The sequence below is a fragment of the Poecile atricapillus genome, chromosome 16 (assembly GCF_030490865.1).
Source record: "Poecile atricapillus isolate bPoeAtr1 chromosome 16, bPoeAtr1.hap1, whole genome shotgun sequence".
NCBI lineage: Eukaryota > Metazoa > Chordata > Aves > Passeriformes > Paridae > Poecile > Poecile atricapillus.
Window position 1 is genome coordinate 8115083 of NC_081264.1, and position 22020 is coordinate 8137102.

The 22020-nt window shown below is 43.0% G+C and overlaps 1 protein-coding gene across 1 annotated transcript in view; it reads right to left on the minus strand.

The window, feature by feature from the left end:
- MAPK1 (mitogen-activated protein kinase 1) overlaps positions 1-12499 on the minus strand; it is a 36644-nt gene extending 24145 nt beyond the window's left edge. The window contains exon 1 of the mRNA XM_058851687.1: positions 12117-12499. Coding sequence (XP_058707670.1) covers positions 12117-12259 — 143 coding nt within the window. The 5' untranslated portion in view covers positions 12260-12499. The remainder of the gene's footprint in view (positions 1-12116) is intronic.
- Positions 12500-22020: the final 9521 nt, after the last annotated feature.

Genomic DNA, 22020 nt, shown 5'->3' on the forward strand with positions numbered 1-22020 from the left:
ACTGCCCAACTGTTGTAGCTACAACATTATTCCTATTTCAAGCTGTGGTTATTAACCTGTGACAACCTGCAACAGCACTGTTATTTAGATACTTCTGCAACATCGTGTGAAAATCAATACAAGCCCGAGCAGTAAAGTTTATCGTTTCCCATTTTAAGTATCTTGTAATAGCTACCTTATAGACTTGTAAATACATAACAAAGATTTGACCAAGTAAAACATCCGGCACAGCTGTACAAAATAAACAATGAGCATTTTAAATCCAAGAAACTGCACCAAGTTACAAAGTTTTATAACTTTTAAAGCCAGTTTTTATCCTTCTACTCTGGTACCAACTTTCTTTTTAAACAGAAGCCCAGGGCGGGGCTGCTTCCAAGAGCAGTGCCCAGGAAGGCAGCTCTGAGCCCCTGTGCCATGAACTCCGCAAGGCGAGGGAACCTTTCACCGGGCACGCGTGGCCGAGCGCCAGAGCTCAGCCCCTTCTGCCCACAATGCCTGCTGCATGTTCCTCCAGCCATTCCCACTCCTCGCATGCTTCATTTGGGGCAGAACTGGAACAAGTGAGAGCACGCTGCAGCTGCCGGCAGGAAAGGAGCCAGCTCCTGGCAGTCCCTGCATCCCACAGAGGGCTGGTCCTTCACACTGAAAAACAACTGCCTGCTCCTCTGCCACGCTGCCTGCAGGCTTCCCCCTCCATGGGATGTTCTTCCAACACTTGCAGGATTATTCGCCTCGTGGCTGTTTTACAGACTGCTCTCAGCACACACACACAAAATACACAACGCTACCGGCAAACATCTTAATTACAACTCTAAATAAAAGACTGATTTGAAGTTTAAAAGGGATTTTTTTTTTTTATCAGTAGCTTTGTGTTGCTGTGGAAACAGGATTCCAAGGGTATATCCAGAGATAAGAATCTTTCTGAGATATTGGATAATTCTGCTTACACTCAGAATAGGAAAGGCAAAAATAATTCCCAGCAAGCAAGCTGATCTATGGAGATCTTTAATCTTTTCATTCAGTCTACATTTAGCTCAATCATGGATATTTCCACAACACGCTGACATTTATCAAGTTACAATGCAAATAGCTTAAACTTATTTTTAAGACTCCTGTAAATAAAATAATGCAATATTATGACACAGTAACAACCACCCTAACAGACTGTTCACTACAACTTTTGGGGGTGGGGGAAGATGGTTGCAGAAATGCAGATCTGCAGAGGGCTTTGGGAATTTTTGTTTGGGGCTTTCTTTTTAATAATCAGATGTTAACCCTTCCAGATTCTTCAGAGTAATTAGTTTCTTCTTCTATGTGATTAAACTACAGAGAGCAGCTATAGTGTATGACTTTTTTAATAAAGAGAAAAGACTGGAAAAAGGATGAAAATAGTCAAAGACTATTCGAGGACACTGAGTAATGCATCATTTTTACACTGCTGAATGTATTTTTTGTAGCCAACTGTAAACACCTACGTTTACTAGAAATATTTTTACTTTCCTCCATTTATTCATAATATTTTGAAGACAAGTATATTATTCATTAGACTTTTTTATTAGCACTATTTTACAAAATCTGCACCTGGTTTTAGAAGGAACAAGTGCCTACTCATATTGGGATACATTTGCCATGTTGCAAGAAGCCTCAGTTTATGAAAAGACAACCCCTGTTACACTCAGTTTCATTTTGATTTTTCTGCTTTCTCTAGAAGAGGTTCTCAATAACAAAGCACTTCACAGGTTTGTCAGCTGAGAATTCAGGAAACAGATTATAGAAACAGGGGCATCTTAATACACTTCTACTTTTCCTCATTAATGATTTAGTTTTATAGACTAACTCCTACCATGTATGAAAGTCAGCGATCCATGAAAATGGAGAAGCTACCTCACTATTAGATTCTTTAACAAATAAAAAACCAACAAGGGAGAAAATAAATATAATTTCTAAATCAGTGCCCTTTATTTTACCAGAAGTCCATAGCAAGGTGCCCATGTGACCCCTGCAGACTCCACTGTGCTTTTAGTTAACCTCTGAGGCTTACTGGGTCAAACTGGAACAGCACTGCCTTCACCTCCACCACCTACTGCTTCAGTCATCTTCCTCTTAACAATCCAAATCAATCCTGATAGTAAAGCTTCCTGCTACAATTACGCCAACTCCTTCCTCCCATGACAAAGGTGAATAATTACTCTGAAGTGATTTTACTCAGATCTGATCTACTACAGGTTATTGCCCTTCACACCACAAATTCTTAAGGTACTTTCATAACCTCCAAAGGAGATTTGTGTTCATTTCATTTCATTGCATCTGCTCAAATAATTCTAATTAATACTGGTGAGACATTGGCACAGGCTTCCCAGAGCAGCTGTGGCTGCCCCATCCCTGGAGATGTTCCAGACCAGGCTGGAGAAGGCTTGGAGCAACCTGGTTGTGTGGAAGGTGTCCCTGAAACGGGCTGGTTCTGGATCCTTAAGCTCCCTTCCATCTCAAGCCATTCTAGGCTCTAACAGGTTACAAAGGCACAATTTTATTTTTCAGAATTTGAAAAGCTGTATTTGATGGATCCTTGCAAAAAATTCAATTTTAAGCCACTTACTATGCACATAATTATTACTGAATAGTATAATTCCTTAGATCACTCCTAGTATTTTGAAAACGAATAGCTAGTCATGCAAAATGGAGTCTTTTAAATTAATTACTTTTGCCAGAAGCTCAGACAATTCATAATCCTGGGTGTGGCAGACCAGATGATTTGTGTTTTGTTAACACCTACTAAAGAAGAGCAGCAGTTCTAGAACTACACCTTATTACTGGCATCAGAAAAATACTGGCTATTTCATCCAAGTTTCTGCACTTTTTGGCTAAAGATGTTATTTAATTTTATGGTGCTTTGATTAATCTTAGTTGTTTGAAAAAAAAATCAATTCTCTCCATCTCTTCTAATATGTATTTTACTTTCCATACCTTTAGCTGCAGAACACTGACTTCAAACCACCATGTATGCCTACTCTGTTTTATGCCACTTCAAGTTAGTCTTTAGAAAACAGAAAACTCTTAGATATCATTTTATCTGTTTCTTCCCTTCCCATTTCCATTCCCTGTTTTAGAGGTTCATTGGTTCTCCACTGCCAGTATTTCCTTTGATAGCATTGATGCACAATTTAACAAACTTCACTACATTTAAAGGCCCTTTGGCATCTGTGAAATAAATTCACTCCAAAGGCACCCATTGCTTTGGATAAAATATAACAATATCACTTTCTTTCTCCTCTGTATATAAATTCCTGTGGGAATTAATTTTGGGCTAAAATTGTAAGAGCTCGACCACATGAGACAACCTAAGGTGAATTCAAAGGAGTAGTTGTGGTTCACTCTCCCTTTTATGCCTCCCATCCCTGTCCTTTCTCACTTTTTTGGCTGGAGCAGTGCCCTTTTTCGTGTCAGTTCAAAGAATTAAAGCAACTCCAAGCTGAAGCAGGAGCAGTAAAGAAGCCTTCACCTGCATAGTCCTATTCCCTTCCTGTGTCAGCACCAGCACTCACAGGGCTTTGTGTCCATCATTTCAACTTCTCACCTTTCAATGTCATTTTTTATGAAGTCACTCTTCAGCTAAACCAGCTTTCAAACACAGCAAATGCTCCAGCTGTGCAGGCCCCAGCATAAGAGAGGAGGAAGGAATGACAGAGCAGAGGTGTGGAGGGAAAAGCTGCCCCTGCAGCGTCAGCACAGCCCAGCCTGCAAGGCTCAGCCCTGCAAAGCTCAGCTCAGGTGTCTGGGCCTCCCAGGAGATCCCGGCCTCCACACAGCTGATGAGGTGCCCACCTTTTCCCCTGATCTTAAGGCTCCCCAAGGGGCAACTAAAAGACACCAGGACAGCAAAGGACAGGTCAGTAACATCATCACTGTTACTCCAGAGCCTGGAATACAACCCCCACATCCCAAGCAGCAAAATAGGGATCATAAATGTGTGCAGGAAACATTTCCCCTTTCCTAGAGAGAAGGGAGAGCACTACAGGAGAGCTGTGAGTGGTGATGGGATTAACAAATCCTCCAGTGTGGTTTAGTCTTTTGTCTGCTAAGGTTCTAATTTGACTTATATCCCAGATACTCCTACTAAAATCAGCTTATTTAATTGATTCCACACCATATAAATAGCTTGTTTAATTGATTCCACACCATATAAATCTTCAGAAGAGATAGTTCACAGTATTTCATTCCAACAGAAATTAGAACAAAATCATCCATGTACATTCAAAAGCAGAGATTTTCCTAAATCTGATGTAGAAACATCAGTGCAAAATGAAAACTATCCCAAAGCACTGACGAAAACAAGGTCGTTGCTACTGTCCACTCTGCCATGGTTAGTTCAGTATTTCACTTGCAAACCAAAACACAATAAAACAACCCAGCCACCAGCACTGAGTGTGCATCTCACCACTATCATAAGTTACTTCCCTTCATATCAGATTACAAGGCATTTTCTGTGTTTTTTCCATATTTCTAACAAGACATGCCAACAGTAAACCCTCAGCATATTCACAGCTTGGTGTTTTGTTCAGAGGAGGTATCAGCATTAAAACACGTTGGCTACAGTAGCTAAAAGGAAGCTACTTCACAATTATGGAACACTCAAAAAACCCCTTCCAATATAAAAGTCAACCTGAATGTCATTTGGGATATTTTGCAACATCCAAATCCCAATAAAGTTGGTCAAATTCCGTACTGAAGCATTTTGGGGAGTATTGATTTGGAGGGCTCAAATGACCTGAAATCTTACTCAGGGCACATCAGCAATATTTGAAGCAATCTGCCTTCCTTCCGAACAAGCAAGAAGTAAGGTACTGCAGTGGCAGCTGCTAATTTTAAGAGAAACTGCAAAATGAAGTAATTGCACATTATAAACTCTAAGCCTAATTGCAAGTTGCTCATACCTACAACATACCCACAACACAGACAAATTACTTTCCATCATATAACAAAAAGTCTCATTTGCATCTTAATCACCACTGAGTATTTCAGTATTTTATGAAAATTCTCTTAAAATACAAAAGAAGAACTTCTAAGAGAAGATACTTTCTCTTAGAGGAACTTAGGCAGTTGTGATTTTGGGTACTGCAAACAGATGGGCAGTAAAAGCATGTGCACAACTCTGCTAAAACTGGACAGTCGTGAAGATTCTTCCCAAATCTAACAGAAAAATATTTCTGCTAAAGCCTTTTTACAAGACATACATACACAATCAGTATTTAATCCACCACTAAGAGGTCACTGGGCTGGAGTGGCACAGCACGAGCACGGGCAGTGTGGAGGCAGCCGGGACAGCAGGAGGGTGCAGAAGGGGCTCAGGGGGAGCTGAGGCTGTCCCTGCGCTGGCTCTCAGCGGAAACGGGTGGAGACAGGAATGCTTGTGAAACAGAAACCAACTCCTGCACCCTGATGGAGCACAGGAAACCCTGCCAAAGGACCTACCAATAGCTCATCAAATAACCCCATCTGAATCAGTGACATTTAGTATGAGCTGGATCTTACTAATCTACCTGCTCAAAGCTGACAGTGAACTGTATGTGTTTTTTTGTGTACCTTGCAAAAAGATGAGTTTGAGATTAGCTTCTTCATACACCCAAAGGTTGTACTAAAGCAAAGGAAAACAAGCTCTCTTCTGAAAAGGAGATTCATTCACAAGCAAGCCAGCGTCTTTAGTAACTTTCCTGCCAATTAACAGAACATAGATTTCACACAGATAAATCACCTGAAATTAACTATACCACTGAATTTCCCATATTGACATTATTATTTTTATTTACCTTACAACACAGTAACATAGAAGTTATATTTTTGAATACATTTATAGCTCCATACACTTCATTTGAGCGATCTGGAGATCAAAACTGAATACAATTGAAATCACTTAATAAAATGTTTCTGGGTTTGGGATTTTTTTCCAGATACTATTTTAGAAGTTCCTAAAATACTTCACTTTAAGTGAAAGACTTCTCCAAATTATCAGAACAACATCCAACTTCATCCATGAGCAGTGCCAGCTCCCAGCAATGATGGCTGACCAAGGACTGGGCTGTGTTATGCACACAGCCAGCAGGTCAAGGGAATTGACTCCTGCTGTGAGGGCACATCTGGAATTCTGCATCCAGTTTTCCTCCCTCCTAGTACTGGACCAAATCCAGCAGAAAGCCATTAGGATGCATAGGGAGCTCAAGGATGTGACATGAAAGAGAAAAAATTGAAGAAACTGGGTTTGTATAGGCTAGGAGAGTAAAATGAGATGGTGGTGGTAGAAAACATCCAACTTCTCTTTTAAGTTGCATGAAGGGGAATCACTGAGAAAAATGATCCAGATTCTTCTCAGAGACAAAGAGTACAAAGGACAAGAGGGGATGGTCCTAAGTTGCAGCAAGGCAAACTCTCATGTTTTTACAGGAAAAGTATCACTGGACAATTGGTTTAACACTAAAGCCAGAAGTTGTCCAAATATGTCGTAGAATCTCAATCCCTGGAGATTTTTGAAATATTGAGTGGACAGGTTGAGCAACTTGATCTAATTTTGACATCAGCCCTACTTTGAGTAGGAGGTTGAACTACAAGACCTCAGAAAGTGTCTTTCAACTGCATTATGCTGCGATATATTCCATAGCAAGATGTCATAAAATATTTTCATTAAATACCAAATCAATCAGTTATTTTCATTTCTAGATCACAGCTGAAAACTGACAAAGCATCAACAGAAAAAGCATTAAAAACACTACTATGTTGGCGAAGTACTAGTTTTCAACACAAGCTGAGCTCTCCACCTACTCAGCTGGTAAAGCACCAACTCTTCTGTGGGCTGTAGATCCCCACCCCTGAACAAGAAGCCACTGAACTAACAGAGCCTGGTGTCCTACAAATACACATTTCTAGTCTCAAGAGTACCAATAAATCCATCTGTGAAACTGGGGCATGTCATGTCTCCTCGGAGAGTCTGATTTCTCACATGTGACCTGATACAGTCTCTTCCCCAGTGGAGCAGCATACAGGATCTCTTCACTCAAGCAAAATACCTATTTCTGCAAAACCTGCAGAATAACTTTCCATCTTTAAGACTTTTACCATCTGTCAGATTTGATGGAAGGCAGGCAACAGGTACTAGGATTGTTTGTAGTGGTATGGGAGATGGACTGATGCAGCAAAATATGCATGCTGTGAACATATAAGCCTTACTTCCTTAATAAAGCATGCTTCAAAGAAAACCCGTAAGTTTCTCTGTCTGTTTCCACGAGATGGAGCATGCTGTGCTACAAAAATGTGTATTTATTTATAAAATGCAAGTGTCCATGAGGTGCACTCTTCAGCTAAGCCAGTACCCCACTGCTCTGGGCTGACAGCAGAAGTTGCTACCTCAGATTGTCCATAAACCGAAGACAGCTCTGGCACAGAGCGAGTGGCTGCTGCCCATCTCTGCTGCACAGCCTGTGAGGGGGCACCTGTCCATCACCGGGGAGAGCAGGAAAAGCAGCTCTAATTTCTCCTTTGGGTTCCCACGCCAGGTTAGGCAAGTGCTAGAAGCTTGAGTGACTGAAGGGAAGTGCTTACATCTGCCTTCTCCCCAGAGGGAAGAAGCTGATAACTAGCCGCCAATTACACTCCGGAATTCCCTCCTCTGATCCTTGCGCTGGGGTGGGTTGGCTAAATTGTATCAGGTCGCTGTTCTCCTTATCAGACAGAACATGTTAATTACCAGGTATGGACACCATACCCAACCTGAGCTCCCTAAACGCACACACAAACAGGGGCACGGTCCCTGCACTGGCTCCATCATTAAAGGGCTCTCTGTCTCTCTGGATCAAGGCAAGAGGTAACAGAACAAACCTGACAGGCTCCTTCTGGTCACTGCCACTGAGCAGCCCACCCCAAGCCACCAGGCTGACCCTCACAGAGGATGCAAAAGCCACCTTTTTATGTAACTCTAAAGAAACTATTATGCAACCATCAATCCCATTCAAGTTTTCATATTTATATAAAATATCTATGCCTTGCAGATCATTCTATTCCTGATTTCATGCTGGTTTTAGTTTCTTTATTAATATGCTTCTCTTCATTTTAAATTATTGATGCTCTCAAAGTAGGGCTGTTCCATGAGACAATAGAGAGAAGTGTAACTTTAAAGAATCTTCTGCCAAATGTTTTAAGTATTCTTTTCAGTATTACTTTAACATTTATCTATTGACTACCTAAACTTCCAGTATCACTCTTCCACAACACAACAGTAACACAAAGCTCTCTTTGTAACATGGCAAATTCAGAGCAAGAAATCCAAGATTTGAGCTTGCAGATTATTTTCTTCCAACTGCACTCATCTGCATTCAACTGCTTATTTATAAGAAGTTATTTGCAGCACTGATATTTCTTCACATTCATATAAGCTTGATGACAAAAAAAGCTTCCAAAAACTAGGATAAAAATGAGAACATCCCTATCACATTCAATTCATCGTTTATTTCCAAAATGATTATTTGTTTTTTGCTGTCAAACTATCATCCTTGCCAAATTACCACTGACGAACTGGATGAAGAACAAGTCACCCTGGAAATTTAAAGTTCAATTCTATCCTGTTTTTATTGCTGTTCCAGTGTGTTTGAAGTATGGCCTGTTAATAGGCTGCTTTAAAAAAATACTACTACTAATAATAAAAGCCACATATAAGAGGATAAAGAAACAACTCCAACAACCTTTCCAAATTTGTTGTGTCCAAAAGGTAATTCTGAAACTATCAGGCCTGGTCTCAAAGTGGGTTCCATCTGACTCTGATGTTGAGAACTCCTTATCACTGAATGAAAGGGAAAGTCACTTAAAGAACTTTACACCAACCCTCAAAACAACTAACAATTCTTAAGTGAAAGTAGAGGAGAAGAAGACAACACAACATTTACATATATTTGGATAAATTAAGCCAGAGTAACAAACATGACTGTATGACTAAGTAATTGCTCAAACAATGTCCTGCAGTCCTAGGAAGTGCTGAGGATTTTGGCTCAAACTTTCCTCTGTGCTCAGCCCCTAGTTTAATATGCAGAATGACCAAAACAAAAATGGGTTAGAAAGGGGCTCTGACAGGGATCCACCTCCTACCACTTCACCCTCTGCAACAAGAGTAAGGCACAAGCCTGTATCACAGGCTGAACGGTTCTGGCAGAGTTGAACTGGAGGACATTAGGATGGGGTTTGGCCTGATACCGTGCCTTTTCTGCTTACAAAGCTGAGAAAGTGCAACCACAACACAGCAGTAAATATACTGCTCTGCTGAGTTTATTTTTACTCAAAACCTGATTATGTAAAAAAATGACTGCACTAGGAAAAATAGTTAAATGCCTTTAAGGGTTTTCAAACCCAGATGAGAGAACATTCACGTACAGTCTCTGCAGCCAACATCTTCCTCTATTTCCTGTACTGGTATTTTATGTTGTGATCAATATTCCTCAAACATTATTCTCTCTGCTGCAAAATCAAAATGGAAGACTGACCGTAACAGCACTATCCTAAGAATATTTCATTTGCCCTTTTACTCATATAATTGAAAGCTTTTTATTGTTTTCAAATCCCTAATCCAGTGATCTAGAAACATGAGAATTAGGATAAAAATGAGAAAGTGACTGAAGGATTTTAAGAATCAAAAGACACTCGTTTGCCATGTAATAAGCCTTATGGCAGAGTGCACTTGTAAATAACCATCATCTCCAAAGAGGTCCACATTAGCTGTGGGTCTAAAACAAAACCAACAGGGCCTGCTTTGCTTTCCTTTAATAAAAAGTGTACAAATTTAAATGGATTTTGCAGTTGCAGGAAACATCTCCATCTGCACACTCACGGCTTGCCCTCTACCCCGCCCCCCGAGGGAGAAGCTTCTGCGGATCCTCACTGCATTAGCAACCAGAGCAAAACACGAAACACAGAGCACTGAACTGCACAGCCCGCATGGCTGGGATTGATAGGTAACCGCATTTCATCGCAGTCACTACAGTACGGCACAGCTGCTATGGCATTAGCTACAAGTGCATCCAACACTTTCCTGACCAAGTACATGCTATAAACTGAGACTTTGCTCCCTGTCATTTCATACGCAAGGCACAAGAGCAATAATCAAGAGCACAAAATATGTAACATGGTATTTTATGTTAATAATTTTACAATAGAAAACACAGGAGCCAAGTGCATATTTCAACTGAACCGGAGATTTGGAAATTTTGATAGTCATTTTATACAGCATTCACAGCACACATAAAGTATCAGATGAAGTTTTCAAATAACCTTTTGGATTTGGAGGAGAAACAGCTTCAGTGTATAAGTTTGCCACACACAATTTGGAGGGGCAGAAGTGGCCCCGTTTCCCCTACATCTGCTCACTGGCACAGGGATGCCAAAAAAGGGCATCAACTGCCAGCGTGCTGCTTCTTTGCAGTCCCTGATCTGTGGTGAAACATTATAGCTTTTCACTTTGTTTGTGAAACACAGTTTTTAAAACCCCATTGGGGTGAACTGTTCCCAGCATACACACTGGCAGTGCTATTCCCCAGGACCTTCGAAAACCTCACTGTGCGTGCAAACCAGTGCGGCCACTACTGAGATTATCCGCACCCATTTCCTTGCCCTGGCTCAGATGATAAAATAACCATAATAAAATACAGCCTGTACCAGAAGCTACATCAACAAGTTTTGGACTGCATATATTGATGCGATTTCTAACACTGAAACAATAACGAGGATATTTTTACACTGTAATCAGAATTTCTGATTTACATTTTAAAAGTTCTTCCCACACCAAAAAAAAAAAAGTGAAGGCTACAACACAAAACTCTTAAGAGTGAGGTTCATCTCCCAGCTAGACTCAGGCCTCTATGAAAGCTCCCTCCCTGAAACAAACAATTACTTCATCCTGACAGGCCAGCACAGTTCAGTGACTATGTGCAAAAACCTACAGCTATAAAAATCTGTAACACGCTGCTGAAGGCTGTGAGGTGTCTTCGCTGAGAAATGCACTGCTTTACAGAAGATTCCTCATCAGAGAGAGAAATTATTGCTGATAAAGCTTTCATGCAGTCACAGCCTGCAAGTCGCTTTTAGTACCTCTGATCAAAAACCATACTAAAGAAACAGAGGCAGTGTTGCAAGAAAGTTGATAAAACAGCAACAAAAAAGAGTTTTTCATCTGCATTCCTTAAGTTATTTCAGGACTACAGGTTGTTTTTTTTTAACTAATGGAAGGGGTTTTACTAGTGAAAAACAAAATATGAAATCCTAAGTAAGATCACTGAGCATGCCAGGTTAATAACCCAGTCATTAGATACACAGATCACACGGCATCCCCCCAGCTCATTGAGACTGCTAAAAAAATCCATCTCACACTCTTAATCCTGTTAGTTTTGTAGTTCGTTCACCTCAGTCTTTAAGACCGATGCTACCCACAGCAAACATACACGATCGCTTTTTAGTGAGACTCAGTCTAAGTCTTTATAATGCAATATAATTTAGAGCCAGGACAGCTGAAGAGAACTTTCACCTGCACACGTTAACGCAGGCACTAATCCGGCCGGCTCTGCAGCACAGACAGCACATCCTGAGCAAAGTCAGGCAGCGGCAGCAACTCCTGTGCTCAGATTCACCTTTTTTATCCCCCTCGACCTCGGGCTGCTGCAGCCAGGTGAGCCCTCGCAGGGCACCGGGAGGGACGCGGGGCTGCCAGCAGGATTTACCACCTTCCCCTCCTTCCTGAATGTCTGCAATCGCACTACGGAGACGGAGGAAATAACGAGAGCGACCAACTCCAGAGGCAGAAGATATTAAAGAAAATAAACGCAGGAGCGAAACGAAACGAGACGCTCAGCTGCACCCACCGACGGTGGGATGGGGGGGTGCAGGGAGGAAGAGGAAAGAAGGGTGATGCCAGAGGGACAACCTCGGGAACACGGACGGAGAGGCAGAGCCGAGGAGAGCGAGGCAGAGCTGCTCCCCCTCCCCGAGGGCAAGGGCGGGCCGGGCCCGCGGCCGGGCAGGGCGGCGGGAGGGAGGGAGGGAAGGGAGGAGGGAGTTGTCCGGGGCAAGGGCGCTGCCCCGGCGGCCGCACTCACCACACCATGCCGTAGGCCCCCTCGCCGATGTAGGAGAGGTTAGTGTAGCGCGGCCCCACGTCGAACACTTGTCCTCGCACCATCTCCGGGCCGCCGGCGCTGGCGGAGCCGCCCGCAGCCCCTGCCCCCGACACCGCCGCCATGTTGTCCGTGCCGGGAACCGCGGTGCCTGCGTGCGGGGGGGCGGAGGCGGGCGAGGAGGGGGGCAAGGAGGAGGATGCGGGAGGGAGGAGAGAGGAGGAGGAGAAGGAGGAGGGAGGAAGAGACACCGCCCGCTCCGCCGATCCCGGCCCGTCGACCTCGTCAGCGCCGAACCCTCCGCGGCCGCTCTGAGGAGGCGCCGCCGGCCGCGCGCGCGCGCACCGCCCGGCCCGGGAGGTGGAGGGGGGAGCGGAGTGGGGGGGGCGGGGGCGCGCGCGCAGGGAGCGGCGCGGGGCGGGGCCGCGCGCGCCAGGGGGCGGGGCCAGGGGCGGGGCCGGGGACTGCGGTAACCGCAGCCGCTGGGGAGGGGGCGCGGCGGCCGCGGGTCACGTGGGGAGCACGGCGGGTCACGTGGGCGCGCGGCGCCATTAGAGGCGTCAGGTGACGGGCGGGAAATGGAGCCGCGCCCGGTCCGGCCTCAGCGCCCCGCCGGCTCCCACCGCGCTGCGGGCGCCAGAGCTCGGCGGCTGCCATAAGGACCAGCTCATTTGTGACACTCCCCGTCTTTAGCGCACAGTTTTGCAACCCCTTTTTAGCATGTTGTGTTTACGTGTAATTACGTTTTCCTGTTCGCTGCTTCCCGTATAAATGTAAATAAACTTTGTAGGGGCTGTGAGATCTCAGTTGAAGGTTTCTTATGGTTTGGTCACTGCTTGCAACAGTGTCGTACCTTTTCTGTCTTTCTGTAAGGCAGAGTTTTGCTAAAGTAGTTTTTCCTGGTTTGCAGGAGTTTACGCTCAAGGTTCTTAACTCCCCTTCTGCCTTTTTTCTGCAGCTCTCTAGTGACCCTGACAACAAATACTAACCCCTGGTTATTACTGACATTTTCACTACCAACATCTCTGCTGCTTCCCATCTGTCGCTGCCTTGAAGCTGTCCCCACCCATGTCCCTGTCTCGCTTCTCTCAACTCCCCGAGGTCATTTCTGGCGTCCCACCTTCTTCTGGCCCTTCCTGCTCCGACCCAGCTTCCTTTGCCATCAGCCGAGAGCCATGGCAGTTTCCCGGAGCTGGATCCAACTGTGCAGCCCCGCGGGGCTCCGGGCCAGCTTTGCCCGGGGCTGGGGAGGGCCGGCGCTGTCTGGCCGCACACCCAGGCGGCCCCAGGGCCTCTCCCTTGGGGCACGCTCGGCCCTGCGGGGCTGGCTCCGGGTGCCACCCAGCCCAGGCTGATGGAGGGAAAGCTGGCAGGGATGAGCACCAAAATCTAATAAACTCCTCTCTGTATTTAACAGGCATTCAACTCTACAGCTTGTGTTTTTGTGTATTTGACTGGGATAATGCTTCTGATGTATTAATTTTTATGTGTGTGTAGTGCTTTTTGTTTCATGATGTGTTCTGTGCTTCACAGTGATATTTTTCTCAGAAATTTTAGACAGCACTAAATGTGAGTGTTTAAGTTTTCTGAAACCAAGTAAAATATTATTTTAAAGGTTCTTTTAACTCTAAAAATTAAAATTTGCTTGCAGTTCTGATTACATACATAAAAAAAATCTGTCATCAGCAAATGCAAAACAAATTATTATGGAGAATGTAGCCTAAATACAGCCTGTCATACCAAATTTAATTAAAAACTGGTGTGTATCTAGATTATTTTCTACCTTCACTGGGATGTGTCTAATCAAAAAGGAAACCGACCAGGCAGGCCAGGAAATTGTGGAAGGACTGTCAGCTCCTTTGAGTGCTGTGTTCAAATAAATGTCTAATCCAATTAAGCCCAAATAAGTGGTCAGAGGCTATGGCATGCTCTCCCAACAACTCCTCCCGTGGCAGAACTTGGTGCAGTATTTCAGAGAAGCTCTGCAGTTGCTGAGATAGCAGAGCAGAGCAGATGGGAGTGGTATCAATCGGTTTTCAGCCTATTTAAATACGCTGCCATTACCTGCACTTAATGTTGGGTCTTGTGCCTTAACAAGGTGACATTAAAGCCTCAATTCTGGAAAGCACATAAATGTGTTTTAAGAAAATAATGAGTTCCATGATCAAATAAAGGGCTGTGTTGGGGGAGAAGAGGTGGTACTTACTAAAAAATGATAGCAGATAACGATAAGCAGGAAGAAAAAAACCTTTTTATTTCAAACAAAAATCAAAACACTGCTAAGAAGAGTTTGTGTAAGCAGAAACAGGAATATTAAGAAAAAGCTAAGCCATAAGCTTAATCAGTGTAAATATGCCATGGTTTGGACTGTCTCCATCTTCAGTCAGGTTCAGGAGTCATATGAATTAGTTCATCCCACAACCAGGATCTCAAAATTCCCTGCACTGTTACTCGTTTCTGCTTTAACTGTTAACTCTTGTTCTGTAAATAGGTCTCTTGAAAAGGGAACATTGTACCACAAGACCCCAGAGCCCTGGGATCAGCAGTGCTGGGTCAGGCTGAGGACAAAGACCATGGAGCTGGCCTACAGTGCCCCTCTGTAGTGGGGGTGGGAAGCATCTCAGATCTTTGTGCTAATTTAAAACTGAAGCCACATCTCCCAAAATCATCATAGTTATACCGTTGTGTGATTTGCGTGGGCCATTGCAGCCATGGCTTTCTTGGTAGCAGCTGTACGAGTATGTCAGCATGAACCTGAACCTCCCCATCATCCCAACAAAACACGGGCATTAAGTATATACCATTTTACCAGAATTATTTAAAAAGACCTCAAGTCTTTGTGCGGGGGTGATGAGAGAAAGAAATAAGACATGTTGAAATGTTTTATAAAGATATATTTTAACTTCTAAGGCACTCAGGAACCATGGTGATGGTTCCTGAAATTGCTTAGATATGAGCTCTGATCCACAGGGAACTATCCTAAGATTCAGATAGAGCATCAGCTGGTAATAACCTCTAGTCAGTACCTCCCTGGGCTTGACTGAACAGGTGATACACAGCAGAAATCCCTTGAGACTGATCTTCATGTGAATGTCGACCACTGCTGTGGCAGCGTAAAGCGACCTCAACGAAAAGGAGGCTCTCGCAGTAATCTTGTACTGCTGAGAGGTTAAAAACAGTCTCTCATCCAAAGTGCTGAGAACTTGGTGCTAGAACAAATTTACTTTTCCCCTCAGTATTTCTTTTTTTCTGCATTCAACATTCTGATGGACTTTGCATGGAGCTTACTGTGGCTTAGACACCACGGAGTTAAGATGAGTAAACAGATTGTTGCGGTTGTTCTGTGCATGCCAAGGGGAGCACAAAAGATTATTAATTGCAGAATGATTCTGTCAGTAACAGCCTTGATTCTGCACTGGGTATCGTTCTGTCACTGTCAGAACCTGTCAGTGTTGTAGGAGATGTCTTGTATTATCTATCATGTTCTGGTTAGATTTGCTGCTCACAAATATAGTTTGAAGACACAGTTGTAATTTCCAGTCATTTTTATGTTCCTTAGTTTTGAACAAGAAGTTTACACTCATACTCCAAATATTTTTAAAGGGATCAAATTTACAGCAACCTTAAAAGCTTATAATATAAATCTAGATATTTTAATTAATATACTGACATTTTGTTGCTGTCTATATAAAATTAAGTTGCTTTTATTTTTCAACTGCAGTAGTAGCAGTATCCAGGCACTGTCCTGCAGCTCAGTAATGGAAATTTCCCAGCCTCAAAGCACACTCTGTCTCAGTCAGCTGCAATAAAACTCTGAGTGATTTCAATATTGTTGTGTGCCTTACTTGTCCTCGGTTATCTGGAGCTTGTATCTTTTGAAAACCAGCTACTCCTCATGAGCTTGCTTCATCTTGCCCAAGACCTAAAATTCAGTAAACAAGCTGGGGATGATAAGAGAATTGAATCACCAGATAAGTTATTTTACAGGACTGACAAAACAAAACATATGTATATTCAGTATTTACACAGCATATTACAGTGACTTGTGAATCTTCACTGAGGTCCTCCTACAAGACCCCTGTTTTCTTGTGCTGAGGCTTTTATACACTGGAAGGCTATAAAGTTCTTACAATACAAATTAGGTAGCACCTAATATCAGTCTCTTGATCTCTGCATTTCTGGTGTCATTGATTACTAAGAAAGTATAAAAAAAAAGAAGATAAAATCATTACATAACCTCAGAAGTCTAATAATTTACAAATACTAGAACATGCAGTGTGTTTCCCCCACACTTATTCTTGGTTCAGCTGTAGGCAGGACAAGTGATGCCTCCAGCAGAGGCAGAAGTCAAAGCATATAGAAACAGGATTATTAGGATTTTATGTTGTCCAAATATTGCATTTTTAATGCTTTTCGCTCATAGCTAAAAATGTAGGGAACTTTTGTAATGTAATGCTGATGTGGGGACAGAGGAAAAAGGATGATGCAATGATGAATAAAAGAGAATATGGAGGGGGAGGAACATAAATTAAAAGTAAAATGAACTGGTAGTGGGGCTGTGAGAATAGAAGGGCCCTAGTTGGAGGGGTGATATCCAGACCCCACTGCATCTGGCTGTGTGCAAGTAAAGCCCCTGGCAGACACACAAGTGTATTCATGGAGAACCAGTTTGGGGAATGATGCCAGGCCTTCTAAAAAGAGCTTACCAGGACTTGCTTTCCCTGACGTTGGCGTCTGCTGGGGTGACGTTCATCACAAATGCGTGTGGCTGATGACTCTGATGGCACAAGTACACGTCCTACTTGTCTGCTGTTATTAGATGTAATCTAAACCATGGGCAGTGGCTGAACAGAAACAAGAGATAGGGGACAGTACATTAATGGCATTCTGAGATTTTCACCAGAGTTGGACATTCAGCCAGCATTAATGGCTGGACATCCCATGACAAGTGCATGGCAGCCTTTAGGAGCAAGCTGGAGGCTGTAGCACAGCAATTCTGGATGAAGGTTCCACATACAAACTGTCACACTGAGCTTTCCTGGGCACATGACAAGTAAACAGGATTCTCTCTTCTCTGCTGGGCAGGTCCTGACCTTGCTGACATGGAACTGCAGAAGAGGCAGTCCCAGGTTTATGGCTGCAGGGAAATCTGCATCTTTGCTGTCTACACCAATTCTGCTGGAGAGCGGGCAGGTATCAGTCTCCTTTCCTCGCACTTTGTTCAATCCACTGATCTGGCAGCCCAAAGGGCCTTTTCTGCTTATTTTTAAAAGATTTTGTATTAATTACAGTCATCAGTTTCTACAGTCCAAAACTGATGAATCATCATTTTTAAAAACAAGTATTTCTTTTGCAATTTTGCATATCTGTAGCAGATAAAAGCTGTGAAGAGAATAGAGATTTCCTAAAGGAAGCAGTGTCACCATATTTTGAGAAAAAGAGCCAAGCTGTTGGAATCTGTGTTGCATTAGGGGGTAATGCAATACCTCTGAGCACTTCCTGTTTATCATGAAAGATATAGTTTTCACCACATCATAAAACTTGCAAGCATTTGTTAATAAACACTCCTGGAGAAAAAATAATATCCAAATATACAACCCCTGTGGCATCTGTCATTATAAACAAACGAAGGTTTTCATTACATATGTTGGAGGACAATTTGTGTGAAAGCAGCAGATTTTGAGGGCCCCATCCAGCTCCTGCTGAAGGCCATGTTGCATCTCTCATTAGGTCATTGCACCCCAGCACATGATTCTTCTTATATGTAAACAGCAAGATGTTTGAATGAGCATGTGTAATTTTTACTATCATCATTCGTCATTTTTTTAAACAATGTGGGGACACAGAGAACAAACATCTGCAGAATTGCAGCAGAGAGTCTTGCATGAAAATGGCAAAAGTAAGATTTGCTTTTAACAACAATAATCTGCCAGTGCTGAGGTACCTAATCAAATACACAAATTGTGCAGATGTTCAGAGTGGTGCTGTCTCGCTGTGTGGCCTTTCTCACTTGACAGCTTTGTTGCCTCAATTAATTCTTCTGGAAAAATTAACCTAGCTGGGAAAGAAAGAGCTGGGGAGCAGAGGGGTGTAGATTTTACAACACCAGGAACCTCAATGGCACAATTGACACCCCCAGCAGATAAAATCTTTGGCAAGGAAATGCAAATTATTGTGACTGATTCAGGATGTTCTTGTGATCTGGCTGGGACTTGGTCTGCAGCTGGCAGACACACGGGGTGGGGATTGGGGAGGGAATTCAAGGTTTCTGCCAGTTCCATGGGGAATAAGCATTTTGATAGGTAACTGTACAACAACACTGTACAGTCAGACACAAGACAGGATGGTGCCTCATACAGCTTTGCCACTGTTAAGTTCACTGTCAAGTTCAAAGCAAATTACAAGGCTTATCTGTTTGTTCAAGATGGGAACATCTGAACTTCAGTTTCATGTGGTAAAATCCTGCTGCATGGAAATGCAAGATGGGCAGTGACTGTGTACAATTCTTACTTCTTTAAACGGCTATAGCATTTAAAACTCTGCCACACAGACTGTTACCAGTTAGACACAGACACAAGGAAAGACTGAACCTCAGGAAGATGTCCCCTCCAGCTACCAGCACTAGATGTAGCAAAATTGAATTAATAATTAAGACATTTGTAGCTCTTTGGATTTTTTAAGTTTTAACAATGGGAAAATGAGCTGGCTCACATTATCTTTGTCTTACCTGTCATATGGTGGTTATTATTGCAGATATACAGAGCCTCATGATAAGAGATGCCTTTTATAAGTGCAATACATCCACTGTAATCAGGCACTACATTTATCTTACTGCATTACCAAGTCTCTGGGTTTTGTACAAGTGACACAAAACTGTTGTGAGGATATATCAGTATCCTGAATCTCAACTAAGTTTTCAATATGATGTCTCATTTCCAACTGACATTAACAGCCCACCTGACTCCCTGGCCTGGAAATCCTGAGAGAAAGACAATAAAGGCTGCTCAAAAAAAAAAACAAAAAAAACAAACAAAACAACCACAAGAAAGAACATAATTCTTTTAGAAAGATATGACAAAATATCTGTAGGATGATGCTCTGCATCCAGTTTTCCATGTCCCATTAATGGCGGCAGGATAAGGTTAAGTGATCACACTGTGCCAGGCAGCACGTGTGGGGGAGCAGACAGCAGATGTGCAGCCACTTAGCCTATGCCTTGTGCACCAGACCGTGGTATGGAAATGCACATGGATATTTAATTGCTATTCAACTACAAGTTGCTTGGATTTATGAGTCTGGGAAGTGCAGATGCTGCATTGAGGAATGAATGTTTATTAGCACAGTAGCTGTGCTGGCCTTTCCCACAGCAGCAAAGTGCCCCCGTCTAGAGAAAATGAGGATTAAAAGAGGGCAGTGCACCACTCTCATGTCCCATTTACCTTTGTGAAGTGCAGCTGGAAAAATGCCAATATATGGATACATTTCCATCATGAACTCTAAACAGATTTTACTGCTGCTTATCACAGATAATAAAAATGCAGCAGCTGTCCTCTTATCAAAACCCAATTTAGAGAAATGTATGGCTAAATAAGGGACATAAGCACCTTCAGGGGCAGCTACATGGATACATGAGAATAAACCCTTTAAGAGCTAGATTAGGAAGATGGGACCAGTGCCCTATACTCAAGCATTTTCCCAGTGCTTGTGGCAGTAACCTTCTGTTACTCTGCGTGTGTCCCCTTTCCTTCTTGGTTCCTCTTGCTCTACACTCTTCCCCACGCCAACTTCCTGCTGGGCTGCTGCAGTCCCATTCAGTCCTCTCTCTGCCCAAGGGCTGGTGCTGCTGGGTGACCTTCCTTCACTTCTGTCAGCCTCCCTGCTCAGGCATCTTCATCCTGTGCCCTTTTTGAGGGAAGCCCCACCTAGGAGGTGAAGTGGGAGGTTAAGCATCAACTAGGAGCAAGGCACCCTCCAAATGTGCAGCAAAATTCTGATGTTCATACTTCTCCCACTCGTTGCAGTCTCCATTCTCACAGTGTCCAATTCTTCTCCTTTCCTGGGCTGGTATATTTTTTACTGAATTCATTTTCTTGCAGTTTACTGAGCTGCATGAGCTCATTAATGCGTCAGACAAGCACCAGACCTGTACAAAGAAAGCAGCAGGACTGGAAGCAGAAGCATCATTTTGATACCAGCAGTCCTTTAGATTTGGCTCAGCTGCCAGGTGATATCACTCCCTAAGACTAGTTTCAGCTGTAAAATCAGGAGGTTTGGCTGCACTGCTGAGAAGCCTTCAGACACTTCTCTTGCCTTTTTCATCCTTTGCTGCACTTTTCTCTGTTCTTGAAAAATGCAGGAAAAAGCAACCATGAGGGCAGTTTTGTAATGACTTCCTTAACCACCTCCTTTCTGCTCATCCTCTGCCTCTCCTGTTTCTGCCATTTACACTTCCCAAAGTCTCCCTGCTGTAATTCTCTGTGCTCCTAAGTGACGTTGTCCTACCCTCTCACAAGCAGCCTGGATCAGGAGGTCCTTTCCACTAGAAATACCCTCCTGCCTGATCCAGGATATTTTCCCTTGCAAACTGCACAAGCAAAACAGACAAACCCAGTCCTCCTTTCTCAGGACAAGTGATAAAAAAATAAAGTATTACACAATCCCCAAGACATGCACATTACTCACCAAAACAATCCTGGGGATCCTATTTATGCCTCTTTTCTCTCCAGTGGTACCATTGCCCTGAAGGCAGCACCCAGTAGCAGGACTGTGGCTGTATAAACCCAAAGCCTGCAATGGAGGGCACTGCTTTGTGCAGTGATCAGCAGCCCTACTGTGAAGGACAGAAGTGTCTTGCTGTGTTTGTTTTGTGATGTGTTCTGCTAATTTATACTGTTGGATTAATAAAAATAACAAGATAGAAGCTTTCCAAATGGAATCCATTGCTATCTGTCCTTCATCGCTCTATTCTTGTTCCACACACATTAGGAAGCTGCACATTATCTGGTAAATCAAGACATTAGAAACAAATAAATGCCTTTATATTGTAAGAGGGAAAAAAGGCCTTTCTAGAAATACTGTAGAAACAGTCACATCCTCTATTTCTGCTTTTTATAAAAGGCAGGCTGTGTCTTATTATCATCAAGGAAGAAGTAAACAAATGTAATTTAATCAGTTCTGTCTTTCGTTGATTTGCATCAGCAAGAATAAAAGACAAAGGCAGAATGGAAAACAGCAGCTTTGTGCTAAAAGTTTCAATGCACAAAATACTTCTTTCTCCAGCTGTCAAACATTAAAAAACGCTCTGCATACCAGTAATAATAAAAGTGTCAAACAATTGACCACAATGGGAATCACAATGCTTCATTAAAAGCTCTAAAGCAGAGTAGAAAAGCTTCCAGACATTTGCTAAACAGAACTAAATGCTCAGATACTTTCAAAAAGTGTCAGAAGATGCTTTCATCTAGTCTAGTCATGCAGATAAATATCTCCTTGCTTATTCCAGCCCAGTCTCCGAGCTCCTGCTGTTTCAGCAGTAACAGCTGCATGTGCCACTTGCTGTCCTGAGGCCGAGGCAGCCCTAGCGCACCACAAGAGGTTAATGTCCTCTCCAGTGATGAGGCTCCATTGCATGTGGCATTATTGCAGGGATTTAATCAGTAATTTTGTATTTACATATGTAATTATGTATTATTTGAGAACCTAACCTATTTGTTCAGCTGACAGGCGATGTTGCGATAAGGAATTTCAGCAGACAGGATATTTATAGATCCTTTATCTCTATGTACAATCAGAGCTAAAACATCAAACAATACCCCGAATGAAGGGTTGTTCCAGTTCAACTTTTCCCCATTGTTGCTTTTCCTTTTTTTTTTTTTCCTCCCTCTGT